Genomic DNA, 18,129 nt, shown 5'->3' with positions numbered 1-18,129 from the left:
TTATACCATGACAAACTAAGAATTTATTGCAAAAATATAGGGGTGGTTCAAATACAAAAATCAAACCAGAATTTGGTAGACTTCACAAGTTTATAAGACCAGCACTACCTTGATACTTAAGCCAGGCAAAAGCAGATTTTATACCATGATGAACTAAGAATGTATTGCAAAAATATAGGGGTGGTTCAAATACAAAAATCAATCCATCAATGTAATTTACCACTTAATAGAATGAAGAGAACTCAGCTAGTCAGTGACATGAAAATAAAGCTCTTCATTATTTAAAGAAAAGATAACATTAGCATCTCAGTTGATAAAGCATTTGACAGGAATCAATACCCTTTAATGATAAAAGCACTCAGCAAACTTGGAAGAGAATGAAATTTCCTCACCCTGTTAAAAAACATTCATGAAAAACCCACAGTTAACCACACAATAAATGATAAAAGATTAAAAGATTTTCCTCCAACATCGGGAAAATGTCCACTCCCACCATTCCTAGTCAACATTGTACAAGAAGTTCTAGCCAAAGCAGTTAGGCAAGAAAGAAAAGGAATTAGCAATTAGGAAGAAGTAAAACTCCGTTTGCAACTGTTTTGATCCTATATATTAAAAATCCTAAAGAAAACACACACGTAACTATTAGAGCTATCATTAATGTTACAAGGTCAACACACAAATGTTAGCTGATTTCTATATACTGCCCAAAAGTGTAAGATGAAAATTAGAAAACCTTTTCATTTACAAAACTTGGGAATAAATCTAACAAAGGAGGTATAAGGCTTGTACACTGAAAAGTACAAAATATTGCTGAAATGAAGACCTGCTGCTAAGTCGCTTCAGTCGTGTCCGACTCTGTGCGACCACATAGACGGCAGCCCACCAGGCTCCCCTGTCCCTGGGATTCTCCAGGCAAGAACACTGGAGTGGGTTGCCATGTCCTTCTCCAGTGCATGAAAGTGAAAAGTGAAAGAGAAGTCGCTCAGTCGTGTCCAACTCCTAGGGAACCCATGGACTGCAGCCTACTCCTCCGTCCATGGGATTTTCCAGGCAAGAGTACTGGAGTGGGGTGCCATTGCCTTCTCCAATGAAGACCTAAGTAAGTGGAAAGACATGTTCATAAATTGGAAGACTTAAGATGGCAATACTCCACAAATTAGTCTATAGATCCAATGCAATCCCTGTCAAAAATCTAACAGCCTTTTTTGCAGAAATGGAAAATCCAATTTTAAAATTCCTGTAAAATTTCAAGGGACCCAAAAGAGCCAAAACAAGTGTGAAAAAGAATAGCAAAGTTGAAGGACTTTCTTATATCAAAATTCATGAAAACAGTGTGGTACTGTAACAAGGATAAACATACAGACCAAAAGCATAAAATAGAAAGTCCACAAATAAACTGTAGTCAATATCTTATGGTCAGTTGATTTTCAGTAAGAGTGCTAAGACCATTCAATGCAGGAAACAGTCTCTTCAACAAATGGTGCCAGATGCATGCATGCTGTCATACCCAATTCTTTGCGACCCTATGGACTAGCTCACCGGGCTCCTCTGTCCCTGGGATCTCCCAGGCAAGAATACTGGAGTGGGTTGCCATATCTTTCTCCAGGGGATCTTCCCAACGCAGAGACTGAATCTGAGTTTCCTGCATTGCAGGAGAAATTATATAGCAAAGAAAATGGTAAACCAAGGTGGGGCTTCCAACATCAAGAAAGTTATTGAAAGAAGACAGAGGATGAATAACTGAGTCTCTGGGCCTGAAGACAAGCAGAGCATCTCTTAGGTTTTGAAGTATTTAAATGTAATTAGGCTGAATCTCATGTTTTATTAAATTTCTTCAGACTTGTTTACTGAAATGTAGGAAGGTTGAGTCATCTTGATTGTGTGGCAGATATGTGCTAAGCATGTCATATATATGTTCATACATTTAATCTTTACAATAGCACTATGAAGTAGATATGATTATTCCCACTTAATGATGACTTCCCTGTGGAAGAGATTAGAGAAAGTGAATGGGGCATGGAAAGAAATGCTGAAAACTTTGGAATGAATAGCATATTCTTTTACACATTAACTAGAAGGATAAAAAGGTATCTTATACTCAGGGCCAGCCTTAGGATTTGGAAGACCTGAGGTAAGCAGAGTGTGTAAGGGTCTTAGCTGTGTTATACTAGTGGTCCTCCTGGGAATATGAGTATCATCTAGAAGAAATCTAATGGCAGGTCTTGAGCCTCTGACCACTCCTGCCCTGTAAGTCGATCCTGTGTGTTTATCACAGACTGTTCTAGCATAACAGTTACATTCAGATCAGATCAGATCAGTCGCTCAGTCGTGTCCAACTCTTTGCAACCCCAAGAATCGCAGCACGCCACGCCTCCCTGTCCATCACCAACTCCTGGAGTTCACTCAGACTCACGTCCATCGAGTCAGTGATACCATCCAGCCATCTCATCCTCTGTTGTCCCCTTCTCTTGCCCCCAATCCCCCCCAGCATCAGAGTCTTTTCCAATGAGTCAACTCTTCCCATGAGGTGGCCAAAGTACTGGAGTTTCAGCTTTAGCATCAGTCCTTCCAATGAACACCCAGGGCTAATCTCCTTTAGGATGGACTGGTTGGACTTCCTTGCAATCCGAGGGACTCTCAAGAGTCTTCTCCAACACCACAGTTCAAAAGCATCAATTCTTCGGCGCTCAGCCTTCTTCACAGTCCAACTCTCACATCCATACATGACCACTGGAAAAACCATAGCGTTGACTAGACGCACCTTTGTTGGCAAAGTAATGTCTCTGCTTTTGAATATGCTATCTAGGTTGGTCATAACTTTCCTTCCAAGGAGTAAGCATCTTTTAATTTCATGGCTGCAGTCACCATCTGCAGTGATTTTGGAGCCCAGAAAAATAAAAGTCTGACACTGTTTCCACTGTTTCCCCATCTATTTCCCATGAAGTGATGGGACTGGATGCCATGATCTTCGTTTTCTGAATGTTGAGCTTTAAGCCCACTTTTTCACTCTCCACTTTCACTTTCATCAAGAGGCTTTTTAGTTCCTCTTCACTTTCTGCCATAAGGGTGGTGTCATCTGCATATCTGAGGTTATTGATATTTCTCCTGGCAATCTTGATTCCAGCTTGTGCTTCTTCCAGTCCAGCGTTTCTCATGATGTACTCTGCATATAAGTTAAATAAACAGGGTGACAATATACAGCCTTGATGTACTCCTTTTCCTGTTTGGAACCAGTCTGTTGTTCGATGTCCAGTTCTAACTATTGCTTCCTGACCTGTATACAGGTTTCTCAAGAGGCAGATCAGGTGGTCTGGTATTCCCATCTCTTTCAGAATTGTCCACAGTTTATTGTGATCCACATAGTCAAAGGCTTTGGCATAGTCAATAAAGCAGAAATAGATGTTTTTCTGGAACTCTCTTGCTTTTTTGATGATCCAGCGGATGTTGGCAATTTGATCTCTGGTTCTTCTGCCTTTTCTAAAACCAGCTTGAACATCAGGAAGTTCACGGTTCACATATTGCTGAAGCCTGGCTTGGAGAATTTTGAGCATTACTTTAGTAGCGTGTGAGATGAGTGCAATTGTGTGGTAGTTTGAGCATTCTTTGGCATTGCCTTTCTTTGGGATTGGAATGAAAACTGATCTTTTCCAGTCCTGTGGCCACTGCTGAGTTTTCCAAATTTGCTGGCATATTGAGTGCAGCATTTTCACAGCATCATCTTTCAGGATTTGGAATAGCTCAACTGGAATTCTGTCATCTCCACTAGCTTTGTTCATAGTGATGCTTTCTAAGGCCCACTTGACTTCACATTCCAGGATGTCTGGCTCTAGGTCAGTGATCACACCATCGTGATTATCTGGGTTGTGAAGATCTTTTTTGTACAGTTCCTCTGTGTATTCTTGCCATCTCTTCTTAATATCTTCTGCTTCTGTTATGTCCATCCCATTTCTGTCCTTTATCGAGCCCATCTTTGCATGAAATGTTCCTTTGGTATCTCTGATTTTCTTGAAGAGATCTCTAGTCTTTCCCATTCTGTTGTTTTCTGTCTGTTTCAGAGGGCAAACTCACTGAAACCAGACCCACAGAAAACTAGTCAATCTAATCACACTAGGACCACAGCCTTGTCTAACTCAATGAAACTAAGCCATGCCCGTGGGGCAACCCAAGATGGGCAGGTAATGGAGAGATCTGACAGAATGTGGTCCACTGGAGAAGGGAATGGCAAACCACTTCAGTATTCTTGCCTTGAGAACCCCATGAACAGTATGAAAAGACAAAATGATAGGATACTGAAAGAGAAATTCCCCAGGTCAGTAGGTGCCCAATATGCTACTGGAGATCAGTGGAGAAATAACTCCAGAAAGAATGAAGGGATGGAGCCAAAGCAAAAAGAATACCCAGCTGTGGATGTGACTGATGATAGAAGCAAAGTCCAATGCTGTAAAGAGCAATATTGCATAGGAACCTGGAATATCAGGTCCATGAATCAAGGCAAATTGGAAGTGGTCAAACAAGAGATGGCAAGAGTGAATGTCGACATTCTAGGAATCAGTGAACTGAAATGGACTGGAATGGGTGAATTTAACTCAGATGACCATTATATCTACTACTGTGGCCAGGAATCCCTCAGAAGAAATGGAGTAGCCATCTTAGTCAACAAAAGAGTCCAAAATGCAGTACTTGGATGCAATCTCAAAAACGACAGAATGATCTCTGTTCATTTCCAAGGCAAACCATTCAATATCACAGTAATCCAAGTCTATGCCCCAACCAGTAACGATGAAGAAGCTGAAGTTGAACGGTTCTATGAAGACCTACAAGACCTTTTAGAACTAACACCCAAAAAAGATGTCCTTTTCATTATAGGGGACTGGAATGCAGAAGTAGGAAGTCAAGAAACACCTGGAGTAACAGGCAAATTTGGCCTTGGAATATGGAACGAAGCAGGGTAAAGACTAGTAGAGTTTTGCCAAGAAAATGCACTGGTCATAACAAACACCCTCTTCCAACAACACAAGAGAAGACTCTATACATGGACGTCACCAGATGGGCAACCCTGAAATCATATTGATTATATTCTTTGCAGCCAAAGATGGAGAAGCTCTATACAGTCAGCAAAAACAAGACCAGGAGCTGACTGTGGCTCAGACCATGAACTCCTTATTGCCAAATTCAGACTTAAATAGAAGAAAGTAGGGAAAACCACCAGACCATTCAGGTATGACCTAAATCAAATTCCTTATGATTATACAGTGGACGTGAGAAATAGATTTAAAGGCCTAGATCTGATAGATAGAGTGTCTGATGAACTATGGAATGAGGTTCGTGACATTGTACAGGAGACAGGGATCAAGACCATTCCCATAGAAAAGAAATGCAAAAAAGCAAAATGGCTGTCTGGGGAGGCCTTACAAATAGCTGTGAAAAGAAGAGAAGCGAAAAGCAAAGGAGAAAAGGAAAGATATAAACATCTGAATGCAGAGTTCCAAAGAATAGCAAGAAGACATAAGAAAGCCTTCTTCAGCGATCAATGCAAAGAAATAGAGGAAAATAACAGTTACATTACTTATCTATAATTTCCATTCTTTCAGAAGATTGTTTCTGAAACAGTAACTTTTCCCCAGGTCCCAAATGTAACCCATTGCTTGGCATTTTTAAATACTATCAGAATGTATTGATATCTTTTTTGAAGAAAAATTCACATGTCTGGCATGTTTTCAAGAAAAATCTCAGAGTCTGCAGCTACTTAAGACAATATTCACATCTCTTAACCCTACTAGTCTTGTTTTTCCTATTCTCTTTTTATTTTCTTTAATTTCTTTCCCTCCCTCTGGCGTGCTTCTCTTCTGCCCTTTTAGAGAAAGCATTATGTTCAATCATTTACCCTTGGTGGACAAGTCCATCCAGAAGTTTTTAAATCATTAATAGTAATTATTGAAACAAGGGATACACGTTTTAGTCACTGCATGCTCCCTAAACACCCAGTTTTTTTAAGGAACCGTCAAGCTGGTTTCCAGAGGAACAGAGTGAGCATAAGTTTTTTAGCAGAAGTAGCTATCCATCTTCAGAAACAAAACAGGCTTTCCATCTGCTGCTTTACATTTGGCATACTCTAGACCAATGGTTCTCAACTCTGTGCACCACAGAATTTAAAAAGAGAGAAGGAAAGAAAGAAAAGATAGGCTTCATCTCCAGAAATCTGTTTCAATAAATCTGGGTTGAGCCTAAGCTACTGCAAGTGAGCCCCAGCTAATTCTAATAGCAGTAAGGATTAAGAACTACAGTATGAACTCAGGGGAAGTAGTGCAAAAACTTTCTCCAGAGAATAGGAATCATTAACTTGTCATGGACCCAGAACTAATTTTATTAATTTCCTTGGCTATTTTATTTACAGTCAAGTATCTGCACCTAGAATCATGCTTCGCACAGAACTGGACAAAAATAATTGTCTTAATGTTGAATATTCAATTATAATATAAGCTTAAAATTAATCATATATAATAGCTATTAATTTTTAAATGATGTTAATATTTTTAGCTACTAATAGTCCTTAGGAAACCAAAGAGAACTGTGCTCAATTTAGGATCCCCTGACCAGATATTATTTTTGAATATACTGTCTTCCCTAGTTATTAATTGTCATGCTTGTTAGACTTTCTACATAATATTGTAGAAAATTATTTATTTGTTCTAATGGGCATCATTTTAAAGTTTGGAAGTATAAAAAATAAATTGAAAGCAAAATATAAGATGATCAAACAATACTGGCATTTACTGGAAATGTTGTATACAATAAAAATTTTGTGTATTATATCTATTTATTTTAAAAATCTGAATTCCACCTAAATTTCCTAGTTTATCTATACTTAGTATTAAATGTCATTCTTTTCCATCCCCAATCCCATACCATGCCTCTTTCTCTTCACCATGGAAACTCTCCTCTCTCATTTTCTCTCTCTCTGGAAAAACATTTTTCTGATATTATAACAAGTTAGGTTATTTTTCTCAATATCCTTTTGACAAACTTCATGCTATTTTTTGCCAGTTTTTATAGCAAATTCTGACAAATATTTTTCATAATGTCATATTTTAACAAATAAATTAGAGGATCTGGTGTCCACATGCTGGAAAAGAGCTACTGAAGAGTTAGCCTATCCTGAAGATAGCATATTTAAGAGATATTTATTTATACTTAAATAAGCAATCAATTTTAAGTTATATAGTTTATTTTTTAAAATAGCTCTGTGCACTCTAGAATTACCCCCTCCCATAGGTTGTATATAGGTTCCAAATAGGAAAAGGTTCCAAACAGGAAAAGGAGTACATCAAGGCTGTATATTGTCACCCTGCTTATTTAACTTATATGCAGAGTACATCATGAGAAACGCTGGACTGGAAGAAACACAAGCTGGAATCAAGATTGCCAGGAGAAATATCAATAACCTCAGATATGCAGATGACACCACCCTTATGGCAGAAAGTGAAGAGGAACTAAAAAGCCTCTTGATGAAGGTGAAAGTGGAGAGTGAAAAAGTGGGCTTAAAGCTCAACATTCAGAAAACAAAGATCATGGCATCCGGTCCCACCACTTCATGGGAAATAGATGGGGAAACAGTGGAAACAGTGAGACTCTATTTTTTTGGGCTCCAAAATCACTGCAGATGGTGACTGCAGCCATGAAATTAAAAGACGCTTACTCCTTGGAAGGAAAGTTATGACCAACCTAGATAGCATATTCAAAAGCAGAGACATTACTTTGCCAACAAAGGTTCATCTAGTCAAGGCTATGGTTTTTCCTGTGGTCATGTATGGATGTGAGAGTTGGACTGTGAAGAAGGCTGAGCGCCAAAGAATTGATGCTTTTGAACTGTGGTGTTGGAGAAGACTCTTGAGAGTCCCTTGGACTGCAAGGAGATCCAACCAGTCCATTATGAAGGAGATCAGCCCTGGGATTTCTTTGGAAGGACTGATGCTAAAGCTGAAACTCCAGTACTTTGGCCACCTCATGCGAAGAGTTGACTCCTTGGAAAAGACTCTGATGCTGAGAGGGATTGGGAGCAGGAGGAGAAGGGGACAACAGAGGATGAGATGGCTGGATGGCATCACTGACTCGATGGACATGAATCTGAGTGAACTCTGGGAGTTGGTGCTGGACAGGGAGGCCTGGCGTGCTGCGATTCATGGGGTTGCAAAGAGTCAGACATGACTGAGCGACTGATCTGATCTGATCTGATCTGATAGGTTGTATAATGGATTGGCTAACTCTTCAGTAGCTCTTTCCCAGCATGTGGACACCAGATCCTTTCCCAGATGAACAGGCTTAATCATGTCCCTAGTTCTTAAATTTTAGAATGAGACACTGTATTTCCCTCCTTTCCCAAATATTCAGTTCAATTCAGTCACTCAGTCATGTCTGACTTCTTTGCAACCCCATGCACTGCAGCATGCCAGGCTTCCCTAGTTTTGTTTTTTTTTTAATCCACATTTATAAGAAACAGTTTTATTACACCAATGGGACTCAATGGTATGGAGCGCCACACCACTTGAGAGGACATCCTCCCATAAGTGAGCACCAGTGTACAACTATACAGCTTCCCCACTAACCCTTATTAACAACACCTGCTTAGTCTGCTCCTGAGACTGTTGAGAGTCTTCTAGAACAGGGGTCCCCAACCCCTGGGCCAGTACTGGTCTATGGCCTGTTAGGAACCAGGCCACACAGCAGGAGATGAAAAGACGGTGAACAAGGGAAGATTCACCTATATTTATATCCACTCCCCACTGCTTGCATTACAACCTGAGTTTCACCTCCCACCTTCTCTGTGGAAAAACTGTTTTCCATGAAATCTGTCCGGGGTGTCAAAAAAGTTGGGGGCAGCTGTTTTACGACACACTGTGAACACTCACTTCAGTCTACTGTAGGACCATCTAAAGGAATCTCTTCTGGCAGGAGGGACATCTCAGCTGAAAACTACAAATGGGGTCCTGGGCTTGTCAGCACCAAACATGCAGGTTTCCCATCTGCCCCACAGCATTCCTGGAAAAATGCTGCACTCCAGAGAAACCCTGCACCACTGCAGAGATGGCCACTCTAGAATAGGGAAGAGGCTAAAAGAAATTAAACCTAAACTCTTCATCTCGAGTAGCCGAGGCGCCCTTGGACCTTCTTTCTGGATGAGGTCTGCAGACCCTTCGGCTCTTCTTTCTGGCAGCCTCACCTACAGGCTACACCTGGGCTGAGTGGGCAGCAATCCTGAGAGCCTGCAGGGCCTCATGCCACTCAGCTTCTCTGAGCCCTGTAGTCCCCAAAGAGCGCATCAGCTGCCTCTTCCCTGGTCATGGAACTAAGATCCTGCAAGCTGAACAGCATGGCCAAAAAAGAAAAAGAAAAGTGAAGTTGACCATTGTCACTACAGTGGCAATATATTACAATATAAAAATGTATCAAATTAACATATTGTACACCTTAAATCTACACCACACTCTATGTAAAATATATAACTCCATTTTTTAAAAGTAGAGCTGAGAAAGTTAAGTACATAATCTAAGTTACTAAGAGGTTGTTATTGGGTTCACATTGTCTATATCTTCCCCTGTACCTCATTACCTCTAAATATCCTTTCTCTTTCATCCACATATTGAAATTCTGCCTATTCTGTTACCCTAAGGAGAAAAACAGAATAATAAAAAACAAGAAACTAGGCATTAATTAGGCTCCCTGCTTTATGTAAAATAATAATACCAAATGTTCCTTGCAGCTTAAAAATAAATTGACAATTGATTTTTCAGAAGGCATGTACTTGGAAAAAACTGTTGCTTTGTAAACCGTGAAAAAGAATACAGAGGATTTAGGAAACAAATTTAGAGAACAGTGGTCTCAGTGTAATCCAGAGGGGCATTATCAGCATCACCTGGGAATGTGTTAGACCTGGAAATCCTCCAAATCCACCCAAGGGCAACTAATCAAAGACTGGTGGTGGGGCCAAGCAATCTATGTTTCAGCAGGCTCCCAAGGTGGTTCAAACACCCGATGCTGCTGCTGCTGCTGCTAAGTCACTTCAGTCGTGTCCGACTCTGTGCAACCCCATAGATGGCAGCCCATTAGGCTCCCCCATCCCTGGGATTCTCCAGGCAAGAACACTGGAGTGGGTTGCCATTTCCGTCTCCAATGCATGAAAGTGAAAAGTGAAAGTGAAGTCGCTCAGTTGTGTCCGACTCCTAGCGACCCCATGGACTGTGGCCCACCAGGCTCCTCTGTCCATGGGATTTTCCAGGCAAGAGTGCTGGAGTGGGGTGCCATTGCCTTCTCCAAACACCCGCTAAACCTCTCAAATACACAGTAAAGTTATAGAACCAATGATCTAAATGATTCAGCCTCAAAAGTTGTAGAAAGGAGCTGAAAAAATTTATTTACTTAGTAGGGGAAAATTAAAACCTATTTTATTAGGATTGTATGCTCTATTACTCAGTACTATCACGTCAGTTTGTTTCTCTTCCTTGTTTAAAACAACAGACAAGTTACAGTACAAGCAGGCAGATCTTTTTATTCGACAGACACTCCCAAGACATGGGAGTAGGCCATGGTCATGATCCCTCTTGGCCTCCCCCTTTTTATACTTCCTGTCTCTTCCTTTTGGTTGTGCCCTATACAAAGTAGAGCTTGTACCCACCACCAATCAAGAAAAGGAATGCAAATAGGCATACACTCTAGGCCAACTGGTATCTGCAAGTTATGTAACAGCAGGCTCTGTTGCGCATGTCTTCCCATAATTCAGTCTGTTATAATCAGATATGTATGTGTGTGTGTGTAGAATATTTATGAACCCTTAATTGGCTCCTAGTTGCCTAAGGTTACTTGAGGAAGCCCCTGTGGTTAGGTTGTACCCACTGTGTACCTAGGGCACATGTGCAGGAGTTAGAAAAGTCTCTGTGGTTACTTCCTGTAGCATCTGTGAATTTTCCTGAGTGTGTCTGGAAAGGCGTTTTAGAGATCAGCTTGCATCTTTTTTTTGGAGAAGGAAATGGCAACCCACTTCAATATTCTTGCCTGGAGAATCCCATGGACAGAGGAGCCTGGTGGACTAGTCCATGGGGTCCCAAAGAGTCAGACACGACTGAGCGGTCTTTTTTGGCTAGGCCATTCCTTGTTGCACATGCCTAACTTGCTACCTAATAGTACTAACCACCCTAAAAAATGTGCTTTATTATTTGACCTAAATAACTGTGTCAAATACACATATATCATAATTATAAACACAAAGTAAAACTGGTATACACAGGGACAAAAACTAGAGAGAAATATAGCACCCTAATTAACGCACTGATGTGAGATTTCACGTTTCGTTTCTCTTTTTAACTAATTCTCCCATATCGGCTAAACATAATACATATACATTCGTAAGCTTTTCTCCTGTTAACTGGTCTTCTGTCAGTTTAATTCTCAGCCCCTAAAATTAAAAGTTTCTCCCTCTTAACATTCCCTAAATCTAAGAAGTCCCATTCACTCTGTTTTAATTATTATCAATACAAAAACAATTTCCGAATTTCTACTTCTCTAACCTTTTTCTCCATCACCCAATCACCTATTAAAGACATCTCCGTTTAAATGTGTGGGTCTTGCAGCCAAATTTAAATATCTGAAGACACAAACATATTCCCAGCCAAAATCAGCCTCCAAATTGAATATCCTTTGAACAGTTGCAGTGTGAGCTCTTTGCGTGAACTGCGTAAGAGTACTGCCCCACGAACCAACTCCCGCCTCTTCTTATACAACACTCAGCTCCTTGAAGTTCTCAGAGTCCCTACTCGCCACCACTGATTTCTTTGTAGTCAGAGCCTAAATTTACGCCGGCGGCTTCCACATCTCACAGAACCCTCCGATGTCATCCAATCACGGCCCAGCCAGAAAGCCAAGGCTCAGCAAGGCCTCACGACGTTCAACTACTCAGTACCTTGCTTCGCTGGTATCACGTGACTCGAGTCCCCGCCTCCCACCCACTCCCTCAGAGGTTTGGAGGCACCGCCCTTCAGCTGGCGCTCGCTGATTGGTTATTGCTCGCGCGGTCTCCTGGGTGACGGGAACGCGGTAGCCTTCTTGAAGAAGATCGGGTGCGCTTGCGCACTTGTTAGATCGCGCCGCTGCTGGATCTTTGAGATGAAGGTAAACAACTTACAAACCCGGGGGTGCGGGAATGTGCGACCACTGGGCATTCCCTTAAACTCTCCGAGAGTCGCTCTCAGGATAGAGGCTTGTGACCTTCCTTCCTTCTCCCGAGTGCTTAAGAAATGGGGAAGGGAGCGGGGTGACCAGGGAGAGCAGAGGCGAAGTTGAAGAAACAAGGGGAAAGGAAGGAAAATTGAAGAGGAGACGGCGGGGAGGGAGGCCTCTCATTTCTGGGACCGCAGACCGAGTTGGTGCGTTTTGGCCATTCCTCCACTGCTGGAAATGAGCAGACTGGATCTGAAGAGACTCCGAATTCGCCCGAATTCACACGGCGGGCAGAATGAGTTTGGGGGAAAAAAGCGTTCGGAGGGTCCTTGTAGAGTTGGCTCGTTCGAGTGTCAGGAGCCGCCTCATTTCTTGCAGCTAAACCCCTGGCAAGGCTCCTGAACAGCCTTCTGGCGGCTATTCAGCTCCTTAAAATGAGTGAAAAGCTCCGAAAGAATCTCAAATTGTATTGGCTGTGACTGGCGCAATTTACAGATCACCTGGTGACGGTGTATATTATTCACGGGGAAATCTGCATGCACAGGTCTCAATCTCTAGAGCGTCATCCTCTGCATACATCGGTTTTAGGATTGCGCTTATGAACCCCATTCCCGGGTCACTGGCTACAGCTCATTCACCCTTCGCCTTACCAGACAATAACCCCGCCCCACTCCTAGTGCCCCCTACTCCCCATCCCACCCCCCCACTCCCCCGCCACTCCCCCCCCCCCCCACACACACACAGGCCCTGATCTGGCATAGAAATGGAACGCTTAATTTTTTTCATTGTTTTGCACATTTTCGTGGTTATAGTGTAAATTGGAGTTGACCTGTAATCTTAACTCACATTTCTAAAGCTCTTCACCATTTATGAAGTACTTATAGCTCAGTTGGTAAAGAATCTGCCTACAATGCGGGAGACCTGCATTCGTATTCCTGGGTTGGGAAGATCCCCTGGAGAAGGAAATGGCAACCCACTTCAGTATTCTTGCCTGGAGAATCCCAATGACCGTAGCCTGCCAGGCTCCTCTGTCCACGGGGTCGCAAGAGTCCTACACGACTTAAGGACTAAACCATCAGAGTAAGGAGATACTGTTATTCCTGGTTTACAGTTGAGAATTCTATGCTTGAGGCCATTTAATAGACCTGCTTTAAGCCCTACAGCTAATAAGTGAAAAGCAAAATCTAGAGTTCCCTGGTGGTCCAGTGGTTTGGATTCCTTTCTTTCACTGTCAAGGGCCCAGGTTAGTTACCTGGTTAGGGAACTAGGATCCCACAAGCTATGTCGGTGGCCAAAAAACAATTGTATTAAAAAATAAAGATTGAAAAAAAGCAGTCTAAAGGTTCGTTTTCTGGTTTTGAAGCTAGCACCTTTTTACGGGGTGTTGTATGTGTATGGAGCGCCTGTTGACCTCCTTTGAAGAAAAATAGTAGGTAAAATCACAATCAGAGGAGGTCTACCAAGAAACTAGTGACATTCAAATTTAGGGAGCCCTCACTTGCATGTAGGGGTTCCAGGGCAATGTGGTCATGAAATTGCAAAAGTAAAATGCTTTTATACTTTTTTTTAAGGGTGTCTTCTTGCTCCACACAACTTGGATGCACCTGTGATTGATTATAGGCATCTGTTTTCAATAGAGGTGGATTTGATCATCTTTTTAATGTAGTAATTGCCTGTAATTGGTGTAAAATTTAGACCATTGGAAGAGTTTTGTGTTACCATTGAGACTGTCACACCACCTGCAGTTGTATCTAAACTTAACTTGCCTAGATATAGGCATCATTGTTTAATTTTTAATTTAACCTAATGTTAAAATGTAAATTTATTCATTCAAACTTATGGCTCTAGATGTTTTGTATCAGCAGTGTTTAATATAAATATAATGTGAGCCAATGTACTTTAAAATATTTAGTAGCCACATTAAAATGTTTTTAAAGAAACAGTTAAGGTTACCTTCATAATGTATTTTGTTTTACCCAGTATATCCAAAATATTATCATTTCAACATGTAATCAATATGAAAAATTATCAGTAAAGATAGTTTGCCTTCTTTCCTGTATTATCTTTTTTTTAAATAAATTTATGTATTTAAATTGGAGACTAATTAGTTTACAATATTATATTGGTTTTGCCATACATCGACATGAATCTGCCACAGGTGTACATGTGTTCCCCATCCTGAACCCCCCTCTCTCCTCCCTCCCCATAGCATTCCTCTGGGTCATCCCAGTGCACCAGCCCCGAGCATCCTGTATCATGCATCGAACCTGGACTGGTGATTCGTTTCACATATGATATTATACATGTTTCAATGCCATTCTCCCAAATCATCCCACCCTCACCCTCTCTTATAGAGTCCAAAAGACTGTTCTATACATCTGTGTCTCTTTTGCTGTCTCACATACAGGGTTATTGTTACCATCTTTCTAAATTCCATATATATGCGTTAGTATACTGTATTGGTGTTTTTCCTTCTGGCTTACTTCACTCTGTATAATAGGCTCCAGTTCATCCACCTCATTAGAACTGATTCAAATGTATTCTTTTTAATGGCTGAGTAATACCCCATTGTGTATATATACCACAGCTTTCTTATCCATTCATCTGCTGATGAACATCTAGGTTGCTTCCATGTCCTGGCTATTATAAACAGTGCTGCGATGAACATTGCCTTCTGGTTTCCTCAGTGTGTATGCCCAGCAGTGGGATTGCTGGGTCATAAGGCAGTTCTATTTCCAGTTTTTTAAGGAATCTCCACACTGTTCTCCATAGTGGCTGTACTAGTTTGCATTCCCACCAACAGTGTAAGAGGGTTCCCTTTTCTCCACACCCTCCCCAGCATTTATTGCTTGTAGACTTTTGGATCGCAGCCATTCTGACTGGTGTGAAATGGTACCTCATTGTGGTTTTGATTTGCATTTCTCTGATAATGAGTGATGTTGAGCATCTTTTCATGTGTTTGTTAGCCATCTGTATGTCTTCTTTGGAGAAATGGCTGTTTAGTTCTTTGGCCCATTTTTTGATTGGGTCATTTATTTTTCTGGAATTGAGCTGCAGGAGTTGCTTGTATATTTTTGAGATTAATTCTTTGTCAGTTGCTTTATTTGCTATTATTTTCTCCCATTCTGAAGGCTGTCTTTTCACCTTGCTTATAGTTTCCTTTGTTGTGCAAAGCTTTTAATTTTAATTAGGTCCCATTTGTTTATTTTTGCTTTTATTTCCAATATTCTGGGAAGTGGGTCATAGAGGATCCTGCTGTGATTTATGTCGGAGAGTGTTTTGCCTATGTTCTCCTCTAGGAGTTTTATAGTTTCTGGTCTTACATTTAGATCTTTAATCCATTTTGAGTTTATTTTTGTGTATGGTGTTAGAAAGTGTTCTAGTTTCATTCTTTTACAAGTGGTTGACCAGTTTTCCCAGCACTACTTGTTAAAGAGATTGTCTTTTCTCCATAGTATATGCTTGCCTCCTTTGTCAAAGATAAGGTGTCCATAGGTGCGTGGATTTATCTCTGGGCTTTCTATTTTGTTCCATTGATCTATATTTCTGTGTTTGTGCCAGTACCATACTGTCTTGATGACTGTGGCTTTGTAGTAGAGCCTGAAGTCAGGCAGGTTGAGTCCTCCAGTTCCATTCTTCTTTCTCAAGATTGCTTTGGCTATTCAGCGTTTTTTGTATTTCCATACACATTGTGAAATTATTTGTTCTAGCTCTGTGAAAAATACCATTGGTAGCTTGATAGGGTGGAGAAGGCAATGGCAACCCACTTCAGTACTCTTGCCTGGAAAATCTCATGGACGGAGAAGCCTGGTGGGCTGTGGCCCATGGGGTCACTGCGAGTCAGGCACGACTGAGCGACTTCACTTTCACTTTTCACTTTCCTGCATTGGGGAAGGAAATGGCAACCCACTCCAGTGTTCTTGCCTGGAGAATCCCGGGGATGGGGGAGCCTGGTGGGCTTCCGTCTATGGGGTCGCACAGAGTTGGTCATGACTGAAGCAACTTAGCAGCAGCAGCTTGATAGGGATTGCATTGAATCTATAGATTGCTTTGGGTAGTATACTCATTTTCACTATATTGATTCTTCCTATCCATGAACACAGTGTATTTCTCCATCTATTAGTGTCCTCTTTGATTTCTTTCACCAGTATTTTATAGTTTTCTATATATAGGTAGTATTTTATTCTTTTCGTTGCAATGGTGAATGGAATTTTTCCTTAATTTCTCTATTTTCTCATTATTAGTGTATAGCAAGGGATTTCTATGTGTTGATTTTATATCCTGCAACTTTACTATATTCATTGATTAGCTCTAGTAATTTTCTGGTGGAGTCTTTAGGGTTTTCTATGTAGAGGATCATGTCATCTGCAAACAGTGAGAGTTTTACTTCTTTTCCAATTTGGATTCCCTTTATTTATTTCTTCTGCTCTGACTGCTGTGGCCAAAACTTCCAAAACTATGTTGAATAGTAGTGGTGAAAGTGGGCACCCTTGTCTTGTTCCTGACTTTAGGGGAAATGCTTTCAGTTTTTCACCACTGAGGATAATGTTTGCTGTGGGTTTTGTCATATATAGCTGTATTGTCTTTGAAATCATATAGTCATGTGTGGTTTATAGCGCATCTAAATTTGGACTACCCATATATCAAGTCCTCAATAAAATTCCAAGTACACATGTGGTTTGTGGCTTCTATATCAGATGTGCTCAGTGGTATTTGACCCTTTGGAACTTAAAGGACTGTAGCCCTCTCCCAGCTCCTCTGTCCATGGGTTTCTCCAGGCAAGAATACCTGAGAAGGCTGCCATTTCCTCCAGGGAATCTTTCCAACCCAGGGATCGAACCTGGGTTTCCTGCATTGCAGGCAGATTCTTTACCACTGAGCCACCTGGGAAGCCCTCCGTATTGTATACACAGTTCTTTGTTGTCAAAGTGAAAAGAATGATTTTTCAGTTGAAAAAGTATCCACCCAATAGCCAAATTAAACACTTAATGATAAAGTGTATCTAATGGAGAAAGGAGAAAAAATAATTTTGAAGGAGGTATAGATATTTTGTATTTCTGTCATGATTAAGGGTTTTTTTTTATGGTTAAGGTTTTTTAATAGCAACTTTATTAAATTTAATCTCCCCAAATCCATGCTATTAATAATTAGCTAAATTCCCTGATAGCTCAGTTGGTAAAGAATCCACCTGCAATGCAGGAGACCTGGGTTCAATCCCTGGGTGGGGAAGATCCACTGGAGAAGGGATAGGTTACCCGCTCCAGTATTCTGGCCTGGAGAATTCCCATGGACTGTAGCCTGTGGAGTTGCAAAGAGTCAGACATGGCTGAGTGACTTTCACAAATTCAAGTTTAATTTTTTTAAATTTTTAATAGTTATAAAACACTAAATCATAAATTTATATAAAATTAACATTTAGAAACATTCAAAAGCAAAAAAGTTTTATAGTAAATGCTCCTGTGTATGTTGAGGTCTGTACTTGACCAGCCAGATTATGGTTATTTGGTTGGTTGGTTAATTGGTCATTTTATTTGTTACATTGTTGACTTCTTTTGGGTAAGCTCTAGCATAAGCCTTCACCATCCTGAATCCTACTGTTTTCATTATTATGTTTTGACATCTTTTCTGACCAACTGTTAATTGTATGTTTTAAAATATAAAAATTGTGTTGTGCTTTTTTAGCGTGTTTTCTCACTACTAGAAAAGACTTGGCTTGGCACACCAATACAGTTTACCTGGCAGAAAACATCAGGAAACTATCTTGCTGTAACAGGGTAAGATAACAGTGATTGTTAGTAAATCACTCTGACTCCACGTGGTTGTATGCCCACCAAACCATACCATCTGTTCAGTAGAAATTCTTTAATGATGGTTGCATGGTGAGAAAAGTAATATATTAATATCACAATTCATAGAACCTTT

General features: G+C 40.8%; 1 protein-coding gene across 4 annotated transcripts in view; it reads left to right on the top strand.

Moving 5' to 3' along the window:
* Positions 1 to 11,864: 11,864 nt before the first annotated feature.
* WDR19 (WD repeat domain 19) overlaps positions 11,865 to 18,129 on the top strand; it is a 78,665-nt gene continuing 72,400 nt past the window's right edge. For 3 of the 4 annotated variants that reach the window (XM_086406080.1, XM_086406078.1, XM_086406079.1), the window contains exons 1-2: positions 11,865 to 12,159; positions 17,890 to 17,981. In XM_086406080.1, the coding sequence (XP_086262206.1) occupies positions 12,154 to 12,159; positions 17,890 to 17,981 (98 nt within the window). In that variant the 5' untranslated portion in view covers positions 11,865 to 12,153. The remainder of the gene's footprint in view (positions 12,160 to 17,889; positions 17,982 to 18,129) is intronic. The other variant, XM_086406081.1, reaches the window with a different exon arrangement.

Source organism: Bos grunniens, chromosome 6, assembly GCF_055505025.1.
Source record: "Bos grunniens cultivar Pamir isolate PY7600 chromosome 6, Bosgru_T2T1.0, whole genome shotgun sequence".
Classification (NCBI taxonomy): Eukaryota; Metazoa; Chordata; class Mammalia; order Artiodactyla; family Bovidae; genus Bos; species Bos grunniens.
This window is presented reverse-complemented; position numbering and strand designations above follow the sequence as displayed.